Source organism: Bubalus kerabau, chromosome 3, assembly GCF_029407905.1.
Source record: "Bubalus kerabau isolate K-KA32 ecotype Philippines breed swamp buffalo chromosome 3, PCC_UOA_SB_1v2, whole genome shotgun sequence".
Classification (NCBI taxonomy): Eukaryota; Metazoa; Chordata; class Mammalia; order Artiodactyla; family Bovidae; genus Bubalus; species Bubalus kerabau.
The window spans coordinates 7,153,307-7,172,362 of NC_073626.1; the positions used below are offsets into that span (position 1 = coordinate 7,153,307).

The 19,056-nt window shown below is 44.4% G+C and overlaps 2 protein-coding genes and 1 long non-coding RNA gene across 8 annotated transcripts in view; 2 read left to right on the forward strand and 1 right to left on the reverse strand.

Moving 5' to 3' along the window:
* SYCP2L (synaptonemal complex protein 2 like) overlaps positions 1–1,329 on the forward strand; it is a 58,560-nt gene extending 57,231 nt beyond the window's left edge. For all 5 annotated transcript variants that reach the window (XM_055570561.1, XM_055570560.1, XM_055570558.1 and 2 more), the window contains one exon: positions 793–1,329. In XM_055570561.1, the coding sequence (XP_055426536.1) occupies positions 793–847 (55 nt within the window). In that variant the 3' untranslated portion in view covers positions 848–1,329. The remainder of the gene's footprint in view (positions 1–792) is intronic.
* Positions 1,330–6,711: 5,382 nt separating this feature from the next.
* On the forward strand, positions 6,712–13,971 carry LOC129645422 (uncharacterized). Of its 2 annotated transcripts, none has more exons than XR_008711312.1 (3): positions 6,712–7,019; positions 8,623–8,665; positions 13,703–13,971. It is a non-coding gene; the product is annotated as an uncharacterized LOC129645422 (long non-coding RNA). The 2 variants fall into 2 exon arrangements; XR_008711313.1 differs by lacking the exon at positions 13,703–13,971 and adding an exon at positions 10,262–10,380.
* The window catches only part of ELOVL2 (ELOVL fatty acid elongase 2), a 46,812-nt gene continuing 36,590 nt past the window's right edge, over positions 8,835–19,056 (reverse strand). The window contains exons 4-8 of the mRNA XM_055570582.1: positions 16,597–16,674; positions 14,003–14,174; positions 11,471–11,595; positions 10,900–11,034; positions 8,835–9,112 (exon numbers count right to left, since the gene is read on the reverse strand). Coding sequence (XP_055426557.1) covers positions 8,993–9,112; positions 10,900–11,034; positions 11,471–11,595; positions 14,003–14,174; positions 16,597–16,674 — 630 coding nt within the window. The 3' untranslated portion in view covers positions 8,835–8,992. The remainder of the gene's footprint in view (positions 9,113–10,899; positions 11,035–11,470; positions 11,596–14,002; positions 14,175–16,596; positions 16,675–19,056) is intronic.

Genomic DNA, 19,056 nt, shown 5'->3' on the forward strand with positions numbered 1-19,056 from the left:
AAAAGATGTGTGCCAGTAGACTCTCTTCTTTTTAAAAAATTAGGGAAATAGTTTTCATGGAAGCCGAATCAGTAGACTTTTGTCTCCATATTATTGGCTGGAACTGAATCACATGAAGCTTGTTAGTTACAAGGGAATCTGGGGCTGCAGATTTAAACTGAGCTTGTTACTGTCCTCCCACAAAGTGGGGTTCTGTTAATAAGGAGAAAGGGGAGTATAGATGTTGGGTAGGTAACCAGCAATGTCTGTCATGCCCAAATTAAATTGTATGTGCTGAATGCAGGAGAAGATTGAGAAATAAATCTCAGAGGTGGTTCTGTCTGTTCTTCTCAATGAGCACATGCCCTAGTGTTCGCTTTAGAATGGGAGAATATGGTCCCTACCCACCTCTTGTTTTGTGAACCTCCAACTGGACTCAGTCTGCTTATTAACAATGGGCATTTTCCTAAAGGCCAGACCAGCCACTTTAACTGGCCCTCCCTCCAAGAAATAGCTGTCTTTTCTCCAACACCAAAGGAAAAAAAAAAAAAATCATGCATTAGACTGTGGAGAGATGATACGTGAGTCTTGAAAGCAGCACATGTTTAAGAGATTTTTGAGAGTGATTTTGACCCTGGGCAGTTCCCTCCAGGGTAGTGACCTTAGCTCCCAGTGGAGCTAAGTTATTATCTGAGTTAGGGAGGTAGCCGATGACAGGGAGTGACATTCACGTTGGCTCCCTGAGTTCTAGGGCCTAGGAGGGGGATGGTTCAGGCTTCACTAACAGCTGTTCTCCTGTTCCCTTTCCACCAGCCTGAGCCACGGGGAGGAGACAAAGCAGCCTCCGGCCACACAGGCTGTGCCTTAGTGCTCTGTGCGCGTTCACGGCAAGTGGAGTTCCTGAGACCTGCCAAGTCAGGATAGACTGTAATATGTTGGTCGTTTGTCCATTTGGTCACAAAGGTTTACCTTTTGTATTTAAATTTGGTCAGAAAATAAGAAGTTCAGGATGTTTAGCAACTTGGAGTGATGTTGCCCTTTTTTTTTTTAATTTTTGAAAGTAAAATTGATTTTTGAGAAGCAGCTTCAAGTTATTTGGAGAAGGGAAACCTCAGCATCTGTATATATATATATATACTACTTAGCATGTCTCTTTAAGGGAGAGCTTACTTTGGGATGAAAAGAGCTCAGATGAAAATAGTGTTGTATTTTGAAATAGTTATTCTTCTGTTTGGCAGATATTCTGGTTTCTCTGGAACTTTAACAAAACTTCCAGCTTTAGCAGAGGAGAAATATTCATCTTTTGATAATTATTAAATGCTCTAATAAAGTCTGGTGCGTGGAGTTGTATATACAGCTGACTGGATTTATTTTAGAAAAATGAAACCTACATAAGCTAAGCCCATCTATAAGGTACATGATTGGATAACTGCAGTTAAAGACTGTACACTGAAGGCCAGATTATACAGTATATAATTGTTATATAATATAGCTTAGTTATAGTTTTATATGCCTAAAACAGTCTTTATAATCCCAATTTGTCATTTTCCTTGAATTTTTTAATGAGCTATGTTTTAGTATATTGTAAGCTATAAGAGTATCAGAGCACTTATTTAATAGCTTCTTTTTTTAAGATATGATTAACATTTAAATCCGTAGACTTTGAGTAAAGCAGATTACCTGCCATAAAGTGGGTGGGCCTCGCCTAATCAGTTGAAGATCTTAAGAGTCAAGACTGAGGTTGCTGAAAGAAGCGATTCTGTTTCAAGATTACAGCCTAGAAACCCTGCCTGAGTTTCCAGTCTGATGGCCAACCCTGCAGATTTCCCACTGGCCAGCTCTCACAATTTTGGGCGCCAACTGCTGAATGATATCTCCCTCTCTCTCTTTATATACAATTTATATGTGTATATGTTATATATATATGTTTATATGTTATATACACATATAAATTGTACGTCAAGATATTTATATCTATGTGCTATTGGTTGTCTTTCTCTGGAGAATCCTGACTAATACAGGTCTCCAATCCAGTGTAGTTGAGACCTCTCCCAGGAGCCTACGGAATGCAAGGGGTGTGTGTGTGTGTGTGTGTGTGGCAGGAAAGTGGAAGGGGGTCAGAGTGGTTAGAACATATGGACAATAGGTGTCAGTTCAGCATTCTGATGCTTTTAGAAAATGAGTATGCTAATTACGATACAAACAAAATAAAACAAAAAACCTCGGCTTTGCCTTGGGTCAAGGAAAGCTGGAGAAACTTGTTTCCACATGAACTGGGATCTGTTGAGGTGGAGGCCCAGCTGTCCTTGGCTGAGCGCTTACGTTTCTGGTCCTTGAATGGTTTGATTCTCCCGTTTATGATACGGTTGTTACTACTGACCAGATAATAGAGAAGCAGAAGCAGACACCGTCTCGGATCCAGAGGACTGGCCACTGTTGACTGAGACCTCTCTTGCTGGGAATTCAGGTAAGCTAAGCTGGGGTTGCTGGATCTTTCTCTACGTGCACGGGCACTTTCGATTGTTGCCACAGGACATGGTGGCTTTGCGACCTGTTGACTTGGGCAGGGCGACTCGTGCCCCTGTACCTTTCTGGTGAGAGTGGCCACAGCGGGGGGTCCAGGGGGAGGCTTGCGGGCAGAGGACTGGGCTTGTCGGTTTGCATGCCTGCCTCATGGCCCGTCCACGGGCTCCCCCTGAGGCACGTGCTGGCCCTGCAGCTGCTCCGCTTCCCCAGCAGTCTATCAGCTCCTCCTCCTGGGCCAGGTGTGTGCAGGGCTCTGGGACACAGGCCTTGGCTTCCGCAGGTCACCTTCACCACCGAGATCAGAGGCACCTGTCTGTCTGCATGGGCTGCAGCTCAGGCTCGTTTTCGGTCTTCCCCACCCCAGGTCCATATTCTCTTCCCGAATGTCTGCGGTGTGCATTCTGAACGCCCGCATCACACCTGATGACAGCCACCTTCCCGAGGCTCCTCCTTCATTCCCACAGCTGTGTGAGGTCAGGTTCTGGGGGATTTACGTGGCGGTCACCTAGCGGTTCTGCTTCTCAGCTTGCACCCGAATACACAGTGCAGTTGTTATCAAAAGAAGGGAAAACTTCAAATAGACTCCCAAGGTGTGCTTATTCACACGTGGTGATGGCGTTTCAGCTGTCTGGGTCGTTCTACTCGAGCCAGGAGTAGCAGAGTGGTGTTGGGAGCTGAATCAGGTGCAAACAGTGGTCTCAGCATTCGTCTTTGGTTCCCCACGGGACACGGGGAGACCGAATCCGGACACCTTTAACAGCATCAACAGCATGTTCTTGCGGTTTTGCGGTAACCCCCGTTTTCCTCTAGGAGGTACTCACTGGTTGTGAGCCCTTTTTTCTTTTTTTAATTGAAGGATAATTGCTTTATAATATTGTGTTGGTTTCTGCCATACATCCACATGAATAAGCCATAGATACATACATATGTCCCCTCCCTCTTCAACCTCCCATCTTCCACCCAGAACCTGAGCTTTTTGAGCAGAGACCCTGTTTGATCTCTTCACTACTTTATTCCAAAGCCCTGGTACAATGCCAGCCACGTGGGGGGCACTGGAGAAGTGCCTCCTCATTGTGGAAGGATGGTGAGTCCTGGTAAAATCCTAGGTGTTTAACCTCTGGGATTTGCTGGGACAAAGTTCCCTCCCTGTCTCGTTGGAAAATTCCTCACCCATTCAAGCTAAGCCCAGACACTGTCTCCTTTGGAAAAGTTTTCTTGGTAAGCAGTTTTCCATATTTCTATTATTTTACATGTTTCTCCATTTGCTTTACAAGACTATGAACTCGGAAGGGCAAATATTTCATCTGGGTCACTTCAGTATCACCATAATAACATACAGCACTGAGAAGGTAGATTTGATGAATTTTGCAATTGAACATGACTATTTCCAGAGTTTATCAAGGCTCATAGGATTAAACTGGACTTAAAAAATAAAGGCTAGCTCTGTACATGGACCATCTTTGGGACAGTGCCTAAATCTTTCAGAGAAATTTGCAACTTGTGATATTTATCATTAGGGTCACAGTCAACAGGAAAGTGAAGTTCATTTCCCTTGAAATGTGTGAACTCAGTCTAGGCAAAACCGTGCAGAAGAATTTTTCCTTTTGTTCTTCAGTGCTCAGGTGTCACAAATGCAGATGCCTTCGGGGGGTCAGCTGGGTGAACAGGCCGAATGTAAGAGGATGAGTGGTGGTAACTGGTCACACAAGAGCACAGCTCCCCGTCTCAAGGTCAGACTGGTGCGTGCAGATGCCAAGGTACCTGCCAGGGCTGGAGGGTGGCTGTGCCTGCCACAGCCCGGCTGCACTGTCAGACAGGATCTGGCTTCAGATGGGGTCATAACAGGGCTTCCCACATGGCTCAGGAGTAGAGAAGCTGCCTGCCAATGCAGGAGACGTGGGTTCGTTCTCCTGCAGGAAGAAGTGGCAACCCACTGCGGTGCTCCTGCCTGGAGAGTCCCATGGACAGAGGAGCCTGGCGGGCTGCAGTCCGTGGGATTGCAAAGGGTTAGACGTGACTTAGCAGCTGGGGACACACACAGGGTTATAATGGGCTCCCAGTGGGTTGCTTCCAAGAGCCAAACTGACTGATTCACCAAGTGCTCAGTGAGGGTGTGACTTTCACATCTGCTTGTCCTCCTGGTGTCATCCCAGTGTTTCCTGAGTGCTGCCTCTCAAGACAGAAAAATGACCTACAAATCGATAGCTTTTGCTCCCCCACCTACCCATGACTGAAAGTCATGTGTTACTGAAGGTCAAGGGATATTTTAGGTGAGTGTCGTTTAGGTGTTTTAAGAGTGATTATTATTTTAACTTGCCCTGGAGTAGAACCCTTTATTTTTTATTTTTAGAATTCTTCTTTAATGTGAATATAATTTGATTTTGAAGAAATCCTAAATAATAAATTTAAGTGGTAATAATAAACTGAATCATAAAAACACATTGAATTTCTCTTTATACTGAGAAACTGAAACTTATTTAGGTGAACGTTTGTCATGTACAAGCAGCTTTTAATTTGCAACAAGTTATTAGGCTTTTAATGAACGGGTTGCACCCACTGTTTAAGGTAAGGAAACCCCAGGAGGTGATGGGGAGGTCTGTGGCCCCCGTTCGGGGAGGTGAGGTGACGTTTCCGCTCTCCAGGGCCACCTCCCACTCTCCCCCGCTCCTGCTCTTCAGGATATTCTGCCCCATCCTTGTTACTGTCCAGGAACTTAAGCCACTTCCTAAGCAGACGTGGAGCTCTCTCTCGCGTACCATTCTGCACATTGCTGTCAACGTCACATTAAACCTCTCCTCTCTACATCGACACTAGGCCAGCCTGTGATCTGCCCCACGACCTTAAGTCTGTCTCAGGCTTCAGACCCACTCCTGAGCTGCTGCAGCGGCCTCCTGTCTGCCTGACTCTGCGAAGAGGGTGCCCAGGGCTGCAGAGCGTGGCTGCATGTTGCTTGTGCCCAGCCTAGCCTCTTCAGCCGGTCCTGCACTCTTCCCTGGGTCGTTCTGTGTAGCTGTTTTTGTTATAACCTTTCTATCCTCTGCTTGCTGTGCAGAACGCTAAGTCGCTTCAGTTGGGTCCGACTCTTTGTGACCCATGACTGGAGCCCGCCAGGTTCCTCTGTCCATGAAATTTTCCAGGCAAGAATACTGGAGTGGGTTGCCATGCTCTTCTCCAGGGGATCTTCCTGACCCAGGGATTGAACCTGCATCTCTTACGTCTTCTGCATCGGCAGGTAGACTCTTTACCATTACCACCACCATATCCTCTCTGCTAGTCTACTCTTAACTTTTCTTTATGAATGACCATTTTCTAAAAGAGTTTAACTTGGTATATGAATACGGCATAAAGATGATGTTGTTATATAAAAGCCCACTGCTTACTGAAATGAATTATACCTCCAAAATTCATTGCTAAAATATAACTTTGTTAAAAAAAAATTTCCTGAGTAATAGGTCATTTGGAATAGCATGCAGAACACATTTTAACTTCTTTGAACTGAATAAAAGGAATCATGACATACTTTAGTGTAAAAATCAATTTATTATACAACAATCATACAGATGCTTTTTATCTACAAAGAAAAAATGGCTTCTCCTGCCTCCCTGGCCACCTCAGTCATGATACTATGTTCTTAAGGTATAAGTGTTTTCCAAGGAAAATCAAAAAAGTGCTATCCTTATTTTCCAAATAAGGAAGTCCCCAGAAACATGAAATGGAAATACTGGAAAGAACTAGACTGGTTCTTACACAAGAAATGAAGTTCTGTCCATCATAGTAACCTTTTGCCTTAAAAATACCTCTCCAATGTGGGGGGGACTTTCCCCTCAATATGTCTAAATAGTTTAGTATGTAATTTTGATGGGTTGAGATTTCTGTATTTAATTCCAGTAAGTGAACATTCTTTTGTTTGAAAAATTGGAATAAACATATGCTTACCATACTCATATAACTGTTTTCATTCTTATGAGTGAGGAGAAATTTATTTGGGGGAAAAACTTTCCTTTTTTTTCTAACAAATTATACAGAACTTTTTTTTAAACAGCTTTGCTTTAGGAAAATCACATTAAAAATAAACATTTTGTTTAAAATTGTAACACTTAATAACAGGTGAAGATAGTTACCTGATTCAGTTTTTGTGACTAAGACTTCATAACTCTGTATTTTTTTTTTTTTTAAACAGCCCTTGAATGGTTTAAGGCTATAAAGTGTTTCATGAAGCTTCCCTAGGATTACAGATCAAGTCAGAAGTAAGTATCCTGAAGCCTCTATCCAAATCGAGCTGGAGAGTGTAAACCAACCAAGCTTCCCCTTTGATCAGCTGTTTCCAGCTGTCTGGGCCGTCTGCCTCGGCTGAAGGACGCCTCTGTCCTTGCCGTGCAGGAATGGAGCCCACGGGAGCCTCCGGAACTGCAGCTGCGAGGCTGAGTGCAGAGCCGGGGCCTGATGACTGAGGGGAAGCTGGAGACAACAGCTGACCCGTGACCTCTGCCTTCTGAGCCTCATTTTTACCTGCGGTGAGTGCATTTTGATAACATTGTAGCTCCCCTCTGAGACCTAAACCTGCACCAAAGTCTAGCTCCTCCGAGGGGCTTCCTCCCCAGTCCGTCGAGGACTTTGTTACGGGAGCAGGGAGAGTCATACTCAAAGCGAGCCCTTGTTTTAAAGTGAGTTTCTGGGAGGACACAGTACTTAGAGCTGTGCAGGCATGATGTGATGGAAGGAGGGGGTTGAGCACCCTAGAACAAGACAGCTTTAGGAGACTAGAAAGACCCAAGAGAAAGCGGACATCAGACGGAAGATGTCTGTTCCGGAGAAATGGGTCTGCTGGCAGAGGAGGGGCTGGAGGGCACGATGCCCTGGCCGTGAAGGCTGGTAAGGTCAGCTGCCTTTCAGGGCGGCGGAACCCCGAGGGGCGCTGACGAGAAACAGACGTCGGGTGTCAGTATGCCCGGTGTCAGTGTACACGTCATACCACAGTCCGTGTTTTTGTTTTCCCATTAAAATTTTTTTTTTCAAACGGAAGCTCAGAAAACAGAAATGGTCCCCAAAGGACAAAGTCCTTTTGTGCTGTAATGTGTTGGGGCATTTAAGCCTCTGATGTCAATGTTACCACCTAAAAACTTCTTAAAGTAAGGCAGGAAAGCAGATAGAGTGTCAAAGTGGGCAAATCTCGTTTTTACAGGGTATGAATTATTTTATAGGGTGTAAATCTGTATCAGATCTTCGGATAATACCGTGTTTCCATGCTTGGGACAATTTAATGGTAGATGACCGCCCTGCCCTTGGGGAGAAAGGAGTGGTCCCTCTCGCCTTCCTCTGTGTGCTTCTCTGTGGGGCTCGGGTTACCCCAGCAGGGCAAGGGTGTGCTGGGTTTGCCAAACCGGCGCTTTTTACTGCGGGCAGTGCTGGAACCTTTCCATAGCCCTCTCTTTCTTCCTATTTTCAAAAACCTAACCTGTAAAAACAGCAGCTATTTGGGGATAATATTCACAAGTAGGCTCATAAGAAATCGTTGACAAGGTCAGTATCTATTTTTCCCTTGATGCTCTATTAATTCTAACTTACAGATAGTCCAGTGACAGATCATTCTAAGGGCCCAGTGATGCAGATTAGTGGGCTCGAGTCCTTGTTCAGAGAGGAGATAGACAGCCAAATTCGGATCCTACTTTTAAAATGAACACTGTCGGTTATCCTAACCCAGGGTACCTTAACATAGGATGTAGATGTGAATGCATGAATAACTAAGGAAACCCAGTTAAAACAGAAGAACTAGGCCTATCCAGAGCCTTTGCGCTATGAGGGTTTGGGAGATTTTTCTTCAAAATAAAAAAAAAGGAATAAAAAACTATTACCACGTCACTAAGTTGAGAATTAGGAGTAATTGTGGGAATCTGAGATTCTGGAGACAAGACAGACTTGAGAGAGAAAAGGGGTTGCTAGGCTGTCCATCTATGTGACCATTTTAATATTTTCTGGGGTTGATTCCTAAAGGAACAAATGGACCGATTGTGTATTGACAATTATTGCTAAATATAGATTAGAGCATACCCTGTATTTAGAAGATAATAACATTTTGTTTTAAACATTTTAATCTGAACAAAACTAACTTATTTGCAGACGTGCTGTGAGAAACAGCGCTCCCTGTGCCCTGGCTCTGCAGGTGTGTAAGGCGTGGTGGGGACCGTGTCCGGGCGGGGGGCTAGGTCAGCGGAGGGGGGTGGGGTGGGGGGGGCTAGGTTGGTGGAGAGAGGAGAGAAGGCGCACCAGTTCTGAGTTCTGCGGAGTTCTCGCCTCACTGCTGATGAAAGCATTCAGTTAACAGATCAATCCAACAGCAATATATTAATACGTTCCAGATACAAATGATTTATAAACTCAAGAGAAATTAGTTTATGCTAAAACATATATAACTTTCAATTCAGTCTTTGCTTGAAAACAAGCGGATCTGTTAGGCTATTAAATATGCTTTGTCTTTGAGACGCAACACTTATTGTGCCTTCTTGCTTATTACTCCGTTCGCTGTGCTGAAGTAGGCTTTGGAAAAACCATTTTTCACTTCTTTCCCTGCCTCTTCCATGGCTTTCTTCATTGGCTTTTTCCGGTATGTCTGTTGGGATGTGTACATGTTGAAGAGAAAAAGAGAAAGGGATTCTTTAATAGAGCCTTGTCTGTAATGTGACTTAGGGTCTAAAACAATGCATGATTTCATTGGGTACTGAACTTTCTAGTATGAATGCTTATTTGTTAAATGATGGTTGTTAAGCTTCTGATTAAAAACAAGACAAATGCATGAATTCCAATGAGAAGCTGTCGCACCTTACCTACATCAGGTTAGTATTGATATATTGTTTTATGGGATTAGCATTCAAATTCTGCATTAGTTGCTTACATGGAGGGAATGATTTTTTTTTGAAGTCTTTTTAAAAAATCAAGGTATAAGTGAAATTCAGTACATTAGTTCAGGTGTATAACGTGATTTAATGCTTGTAAATGATTTACTGCTTGTTAAATGGTCACACTGTAGCTTACCATCCCACATACAGTATTTACCATATTTACCATCCCACTAGAATTTTTTCTTGTGATGAGAACTTTTAAGATCTAGTCTCTTAGCAACTTTCAAGTATGCACTATGACTTACTTAAGGATATAAATTAAAAAAAAAAATACAATTCAAGTGAAAAAGTGCTGTTATTTCAAAAGTACTGGTACCTGAGATTTTGGCTTGATGTATGTCTTGGCACAGCCTTCCTATTCAGACAAAATATATGATCTCACTTTTTTAAAAAAAGCGAATAGTATCAACTCAGGGTCAGGGCTGACCTTGACTATGGCTTTGAGCACCACTGTTCCCCACTGCTGGACTATGGATTCCTTCAAGTTTCAACACCAAGATGATTCCCTTAGTCTGCCAGCAACATTCATCATTTTTTTTTTTTAGGAGAGGGGTGGCTTTGTTTGGTTCTATCAATGGTTGCTTCTTTAGAAATTCTCAAAGGAAACTTTTATCTCACAGAAGACAAAGCCTCGCCAGTCCAATTTCCAAAACACAAGAGCTGAAAAGCTATCAGAAGTTCTGCTCCCCCAGCCGTATTCTGTATAAAACCACCATACATTTGCTCAAAGTCAACCCAAACTAAAGTCAGCGGGCACTTGTTTGTTTGCAGGAGAAAATACAGTCAATGCAATTTCAGAAGTGCTGTTTTGAATACACTGTATACTCTCATTTTTCTTTGGACGCTTCCTATTTCCACAGCCCACAGAGGAGTAATTCACAGCCGAGCGCCTGAGGCCTGTGCTGCCCTCACTGCCGCCGGGTCTTTACAACAGACTTGCTCTCAAATTGCGTTTTGGAAATCCCTTCCACGTAAATCGTTAAAAAGAAAATGGCACCTCAGGAAAAGTCGATGTGACCTTCTCATCCTGGTTCACTTCAAAAGAATGTTTTCAAATAAACAGGAAGTCTACAACCTTGCAGTAGCTAATGGAAACAGGTTTTCACCATTAGGTTCATTTAGTCCATGTTTTCCTCCCTTCACAGAGATTTCCTGGATCTGTGTTACTATACACAGTGTTTAACTTTCAGAGGTAAGACTTTGGCAGCCTGGGGTAAATACAAGATTCAAATACATAGTATTTTTGATGAAACTTCATAGGCATGCATTGAAAAACGTTTGGCAGAATGCCCGCCAGACCAGTAACAGGGGTTAGTTCTCCTGTGGAGGAGGTGCAGGGAGATGAGTTAGGAATGCACGTTGCAGGGTGGACTCTGTGCACCTCTGTTATCTGAGCTGATCAACAAGCCTGCGCTCCCATAACGTTTAACTGGTAAAAACATAACGCAGAGGTGCTCAGTCTCATGTTTCGCTGTTGACTGTTTGAGTTTAAACATACCTGAATGTAGAAGTTTAAGAAGAGGATGACCAGCGTCATCATGTAAGAAGACTGGAAGATGAGGCAGCCCAAGGGGAAGCCACAGGGCCTGACCACGGCGCTCATGGTGTGGGTGATGGTGAGCAGGAACTGCACCTGTGGGCGGCAAGGGTGGACCGCTCTGTGCTCTGCTGCAAGCCTGCTCCCGGGGCGAGAGAGCCCCGAAAGCGCCCGAGGGGCCCACTCTCCTCTCCGGGAGTTTTGTCAGAAGTTAGGAAGTGTGTAAAATTGGCCATCATTAATTTTCTCTGGGGAACATCTCAGGCCATTTACCTAGAAACGCTTCAGCAGACAATAACTTCAAAAGTATTCGTCTACATTTCACAGCAAGGAGTGAGCTAGCTGCATATTCCATATGCACAGGACGCATTCCTTACACGAAGGACACTTTAACAAGGTTTTACTCTTAAAAGCCCGTTTTTAGAGGCAGACTGGCAGCCTCATCCCCCACAGGAAAGCCTCCAGCCTCCAGGGCTGGGACCGAGCATGCAGCCGCAGCCCGCGGAGCGGAGCTGGCAGGGGGTGGACGTACCAGCTGGGCCTGCGTCAGGTACTTCTTCCACCAGAGGTACTTGTGCATGGACGGGAACACGGACAGCCCGTAGTAGGAGTACATGAGGATGTGGATGAAGCTGTTCAGGGTGGGGCCAAAGAAACCTAGGAGAGCACAGGAGGCATTATCGTTCCTCTGGAAGGCAGGACCGGCCATTCTTTGTCAAGTACTGCTCCTCCTGACATAACCGAGTACAAACAACCCAGCGCTCACATGACTCACCCGATTCCTGTGCCATCATCGCAGGATTCAACCAGATGCCCAGAGAGAGGGACTCACCTGGGACTCTGAAAACCATACAGGTTACTCCCCGTTTTGCCAGGGCTATGCTGTCTCTGTCATGACTACCATCTAACCAGGAGGCAGAATTTGAGAAAGAACATGTGTTTGCTTTCGCTAAATCTTCCAGCCATTTGGATTGTAGACAGACTGTATGATTATAGCCTTCGTACATGGCTGAACAGGGCACTTGAGAGTCAGGGAAAATGTACTGCCCTTCATAGTTTGGTAAATGGCATCTCCCTGGAAGGGACCTAGAACAAGGAGATGCTGCAGAATGTAAATCGGGGAAGGTCCCGCAGGATAAGAAGAGGCTGAGGTGGGCTGGGGACTTTCCTAGTAGCCAGGAAGCTTCCTGAACTTCTGGGACAAGGGGTGTTTAACACTTTTGGGTATCTGCTGTGCTGAGCTGTGGCGGGCCACCCCCCTGCCCCCCGTCCCCTGCCGTCACCTTCATGCCAGGTGCTGTCATCCACGTGGGTGAGTCGTGTTTCAGGAAACTAAGGCGCAAGGGCTGAGCCCTGTGTTGGGTCAACTAAGGGTCAAAGGATTGAGCTGCAAGAGGTGAGGAAGTGCACAAGCCGAGGAGCGGGAAGCAGGGTGTGAGAACAACGCCAGCGTACTTGAAGGGCTCCGGACGGGGCGCGCACAAGGTGAGCGCGCCAGGCGGGTCCGGGATCCAGGCGGCTGGTCTGTGAGCTGCCGAGGAGACGGGCTGTGCAGCTGGAGGACCACCTAAATAGCTCTGTCCCCTTGCATATATTACTTTGTAAATTTTGTTTCTCATCTGGAAAACTGATATAAGTAAGTACCGCTTAAGGTTGTGATGGGGTTAACTATATAAACTAAAAGGCACTGCACATATGTGGGTTAATTAAATTCTCCTGCCTGGTTTCCCAGTCCTGGATTAACAATCTGGATAGATCAATGCAAATCAGTGACTATGACAAGAGGAACAGCACCAGGAATCTAGCGAGTCCTTATACACTGGCTGAAATGACTTGTCAGGGCCCTGGATTTATATGAAAGCACAAATATAGTTTCAGAGTACCAGGCAGCACAATATTAGTGATTTTTTTTTTTTTTACCAACCTGAGTTTTCATTTCCATCAATTAATTTTAAAAAAGTAGTTGCTGCTTATAATTTTCATAGTATTCTAGACTGAACAGAAACCATCACACACATAGAATTCCCGTGAATGAAATAAATGTCTTGACACAATGGTTAAGATCGACTTTTAGATGCTTTAGTGATTTAGAAATGAAACTTGATAATCACAAAAAATACTTAGCCTTGACAACTGTCCTTTGGTATTGATTTTAGTCTACATATTGATTATATCATCAGTCTACTATATTCTTAATAACTAAACTGAAACCAGAATATGTCAGTCTAGGAGAGGTGGAAAAGGGTCTCTTCTGTCCACTGCGCCTCCAGCAAGCTTACTTCACACTGGAGTTTAAATTTACATCTTCATAGTCAATGTGCTGCAGATATCCCAGTTGTTTTTTTTTTTTTAAATATCATCTCTACAAGTTCCTATATCCTAGGAGAAAATCATTCTGACCTGAGTTTTACCTGATTTTTCATAGAATGCTTTTGAATTCTTGGGTATAAAACAATACATATCCAATAGAAAAGTATTGTTCTCTCTTGAGCGCTGTGTTGATATGTCAGATCAGAACTGACATATCAACTGTGAAAGTCCGTGCAGTGAGAGTTATTAGCTTTTTTGAAAAAGTGAGGTCAATTTTTTTTTTTTAAGTGAATCACACAGAGCCAGGCTAAATACTGTTTCATGAAATTTGTTTCATTCAGTATGAGTGCCCTGGGTTGTGATATAATGTAATATTTACTGATGTCTTAGTAAAAAAAAAAAATTGAAAGCCACTGCTCTGGTGGGTCAGAGGGATGTGATTTTATTTTTTCAGAATGGATAAACAAGCCCCCGAAGTTGAAATGACTGCATCTGTACCACAGCCGAGGGGTCGTGACTGGAAGGAGCTGTTTCTACCACCCCAGGGCGTGGGGTAACCTGCTCCAGCTGGGGCATGCGCCCCTGCCATCAGACGTATGGTGCATGGAAGAGAAGACACTTTTAAAATTTATCCTAATACTCAAAGATTTTGCCAGGATCAAAGATGAGAAACGAAATGGCCACCAGCAAACGTGTGCTTCCCCATGTGACGGGCAGGAGACCCATTACACAGAACCGACAAACGTATACTTACTTTGCCCACAAGGAATCCAGTTCAAGACGCACCACCAGATGTTAAACATGGAGGCGTGATGGTAGACGTGAAGAAAGGTGACCTGGCTGGTTTTTTTCCGCAACACAAAGAAAATTGTGTCCAGGAACTCTATTAATTTGGAGAAGTAGTACCACCACAACACCCTGGCTACCTGTACGAGAAGTCAAGCGGGAGGAAGACAGGGTGAGCTGTGATGCCGCCCGGGGCCACCTGCCCCTGCGGGCGCTGGGCCATGCTTCACCGGCTCACCCGCCCTGCTCCCAGACCAGCGAGAACCATCTCACCTGGCCTCTCTGCTGCCATCTATTCCTTATTCCCAGCAATCCAGCCCCATCTAGTGAAAGGAATTATTGTACCAAAAAGTCTGTTCCCTTTCTGTGCTCCACTGTTTTCTTTCTGATCTTTTATTTCTTAAACTTGATCAGTTGTATAGAATTCCTAATAGTATGTATTTGGGTGACTTATTTTTCCTAGTGTTGTTTAAACTTATTTCTCTATCCTCCACATTTTCTGTAAAGAGCAATGACAGAGGCTTAGCTGGATTCAGGTTTAAGGTTGGGGGTAAGATTACAGTTGACCTTGAACAATGGGGCAGGGATGGTCATGGCACTGACCCCCTGCACCGTCCAGAGTCTGTGTATAACTTACAGCCGGCCCTCCGTAGCATGGTTCCTCCGTGTCGGGTTGTACAGCACTTAGTATTTAGTACTGAAAAGAGTCTGTGTATTAAGTGGACCCGTGTAATTCAAACCCACGTGGTGTAGTGGTCAACTGTACTTCAGGCGTGGGTCTGTGTACTTCCTGTGGAATCACATCAAGAGGTACCCAGCTTCTGGTTGGCCCACTGACACTAACAGCAACAGAGTCCAGGTGTTAACAGCCTGACCTAATAATCGCAAAGCTTCCACTCAACTTTCACCCGGTAGCTTCATCGTTTACAGATGACTGCCATCTGGACCCATTACCCTTCACTAGAAGCTGCAAAAGGGTGCTTTTCAAATTCTCTTCATACTTATGTGCATGTTTTTGTCTTTATAGAAATAGCTCTTCCTCTTTAGCTATTTGGAAACTTTACATAGCAGGTGAGATGTTGTTAGTCACTCAGTCGTGTCCAACTCGGTGACCCCATAGACCATAGCCCTCCAGGCTCCTCTGTCCGAGGGATTTCCCAGGCAAGAATATTGGAGTGGGTTGCCATGCCCTTCTCCACGGGATCTTCCTGCCCCAGGGGATCGAACCTGGGTCTCCCCCACTGCAGGGAGTTTCCTTATTGTTTGAGCCACCAGGGAAGCTCTTCCTCTTTAGCTATTTGGAAACTTACATATGAATGGCGGGATAGATGTTTGATTCTTTTCAATTTTTTTTTTCTAGAATTACTTGGTGTCCTAGTAACCTTCAAAAAGTAACAACAATTTTTTTTTTAGTGTCATTTTAAACTCGTTTAGTTTTTATAAATTTGTCAGTATTCCTTTTGATACTCAAACTGTCCCACTTTAGCTGTGGGAGTCCCTTTAAGCTGGCCCTTACATCTTCTTGTCGTGACCCCAGCTTCCTGGCTCTGTCACATGATATCCTGGATTCTTCTCATATATTTATTTCCCCCCAACCAAACAGGAATTGGTCAACTCTCTAAGAACACTAAACCCTCCTGGTGGATTATATTTAGACAGCATGATGTGGGTATCACTGCTGGTTTCTCAGAGACTAACTAGACCTTTCCTGTGAACAGAGCTAAAAAGCACGTTTTAGAAAGAACGTTCATTTTGAAATTTCTGATTTAAATCTATGATTACTGAGTCTTGGTTTCTCTTTTCTATGTTTCGAATATTAGTTGTAATGATATTAACATTATTATGTACTTTATCTTAAGCATACCTGTAATAGTCCCACAAAAAGCAATACCAATATTTTTATTAATAAGAGCAGCCCCCCCTTCCAAATTACTGAATACCGTTGAGGTCATCTCACTCAGGGTGTGCAGTCAAAACACTGTTTATAGGCACATGAAAGAATTCCTTGGGTGGTTATATCAGCAACTTAATATATGGGTAATTATTTTATTTCCAAGATGTGGAATAAGAGGCTGCCTTGCATTCTTTTAAAATTTGCTTTATAATTATGTGAAAACACCTACTGTTTCTGAAAATTAGACAAGGGACATTCAGAGAAGTCCAATTTCCACCTCTATCTACTCTGCCCTGGTCCCTCCCCTAAAAGGAAACCATCGTGTTTGCTTATGGTTTTAAAAAGAAACAACGGCAGAATAAACTAAAAGCTAAGACACGCATATCCCCATCATTTTCTGCACACGAGGCCCTGTACTATAGGCATGGTCTGTGGGTTGCTTTTTCACTGAGCTCCATCCTGGAGATGATTCTGTATCAGGACAGAGGTCATCCCCATTCCACTTTGCAAAGGGATCTATTCAAGGTTTGTTCCATCTGTCCCCCAAATGAGCACTTCTACTACCACGGAGACCCCTGCTTATCTAAGCACAGCCTCCATCCTCGTCTCTGGGAGGAGAAAGCTTTCTCTCCTTTTCAGTGAGAAATGGTTACAAACAGCTGACTCACCCGGATGTCGGCCTCCCCTGCACTGGCCAGATCCTGACACTGTAAGTTGTACCCTCCTTCCCAACTGGAGAGAATAAGCTGCCAAAGGAACAAAGGAGAGGAAAAAATCAGTGCAAAAATTTGGATGAAAACTCAACTTCCTATTCATGTTCCTGATTGGCATCTATTCAAGGTTTGAGTTCTTCCCAGTATGAGCTTTACTCAATCCTGTTCCCAAACGCACATTATCAAAGGACCTAATTTCTTGCTGCTGAACTGGTATCAGTGGTTAAAATCCTTGGTTAATATAGGATTTACTTCTAAGCTTCACAGCCACCAAAAACAGAATTTAGCTATCATTTGAGTAACAAAATATTTTCCGTAAGCAATTATCTGATCATATGCTCTACAAATAAAATATAGAATTAAATGTAAACAGATGTGAAGAAACTACACTAAAATTTTAGTACTTTATTGGCTTACATGTAAATATTTGTTATTTGATCATCCCAATGTTATGAATTATGTATTTATTACCATTTTCCATGAGAAAACCAGGGCTCACAGACATTCTGAAGTCATTTTCTTCATTGTATTTATGCTATGTTGTAATCAGTCATTTGTGCAATTATAACTGATACACATCTGTTTTCCCCATTATGCTCAAAAAACAAAGCTCCATAAAGTCTATGCCTCCTTCTTTGCTCATTTTTTGCAACTACAATTCCTTGTCCAATGCCTGGCACAGAGAAAGTCCTCAATGACTCTTTGCTTGTGATCACATGACTGTAAGTAGTAGAACGACGACTGGATTCAGGTCTTCTAATTCCTTGTCTAGTTTTGCTTCTACAACTTAAGGAAATGAACTTTCTTTGTGGGAAATTCTATAAAAGTTTTCTGCCTTCTTGCTCACTGTTACTAAGAAACTTAAAATTCTAGACTATAAGGTCTTTGGCTTTGATTTACATATGATATTATATGGGAAAGCCTATAATTTTCTGTAGCTTATCAAAAAGGTGTAAAGGGACCGACTGTTAGAACAGACAGAGCAGGGAGGGAGGGATGTTAATGAACTGAACACCAAGAAAAAGAGATAAACTCAAAGAACACAGAATGTTTCAGAACCTTCATGAGTCTTCCATATCCTCCACTGCTTCTCTTCTAATAAAATCACCCCAGTTAACATTGTGATAAGTATAGGTTATCAGGATAAATGAATCCAGGGAAAGTAAGAGAGACTGAACCTTCCTGGTGGGTCTATTACAGATCAAGTCACCCCCAGGTCCCAGAGCTGTCCATGTTGGTTCTCAAATGGGAGCTGGTGGGAGGCCCCAGTGGATCCAGGAATATCTAGAAGTGTATGTAAATTTTTTCTGCCTTTTTCAAAATAAAGTTACTTAACTTTGTTTAGAAAGACTAATTAAAAACCTCCATGGTCAGGCTGTAGTTCTGCAGCTTGGGGCTCTACCATCTACCGTGTTTACGTAATAGCAACACCACAGTAGGAAAGAACAGGCCATGCTCTGCTTAGTCAGCTGTCCCCGGGCTGTCCCCTCCCCACCGCGCCCCTGCAGAACCATCTGACAGACTGGGTGGCAGAGCAAGCAGCCAGGCTGGGGAAGGCTCAGAGTGCCTCACCCCAGACCCCTCCTGCTGCCCTAGGCGCGCTGGTTTGCAGGAAGCACCCAACCTGCGTGTTTAAGAGGAGGAAACCAGGCTTTCAAACAGGGCTGTCAGCCTTAAGGAGGTGTGGGCCAACTCGCTCCAGAATATGATTAGAATCCACTGCCTGTCTCCACCGCCTGAGTCCACACCTCAGTGTCTGTGACTGTAGCACCATCGAGTCCCCCCAGCAGACCCTCGGCTTCCATGCTTGCCCCAACTCGCTGAGTCCATTTTCCATGTAGAAGATCCCATCACTCATCCATTAACATCTTTCGATGGCTCGTCCTAAGAACAGCCAAATTCCTGGAGAGGCCCTGGGTAACCTGCCCCCGTCCAGCTCGTCTAGCATCACCAGTCTTCTGTCCACTCTCCTTGGCACACTGCTGCTTCTCGTGGTCCTCGACCACCACCCTGAGCTTGCTGCAGCCTCGAGGCCTCCCCAGATCTTGACCTGCCTGGCCTGCTCTCATCACTGCGTGCAGCTCAGCCATCGCCTCCTCAGAGAGGCCTCCCCAACCCTGCCCGGGCCAGTGCTCCCTCTTGCACTTGGGCCGAGGCTGTGCTCCAGAGCCTGGGACTTGACCTGACACCATGCAGGGCCTGCAGGGTGTGCTTGCTGGAACAGTGTTAGTGGTTTCAGGGCAGCTTCCTGGCCTAAGCACACGTCTGGCCTGAGTGTAACAGGTTAGCAAGGTTAAGGTAAGCTACCCCTTGACTAGTCTACAAACACAGCCTGCAGTGTAAGGGGGAAGACCTTAAACCCCGAAAGAGGTTACAGTCAGGAGACTAGGAGGCACTCAACTACCAGCAGTGATT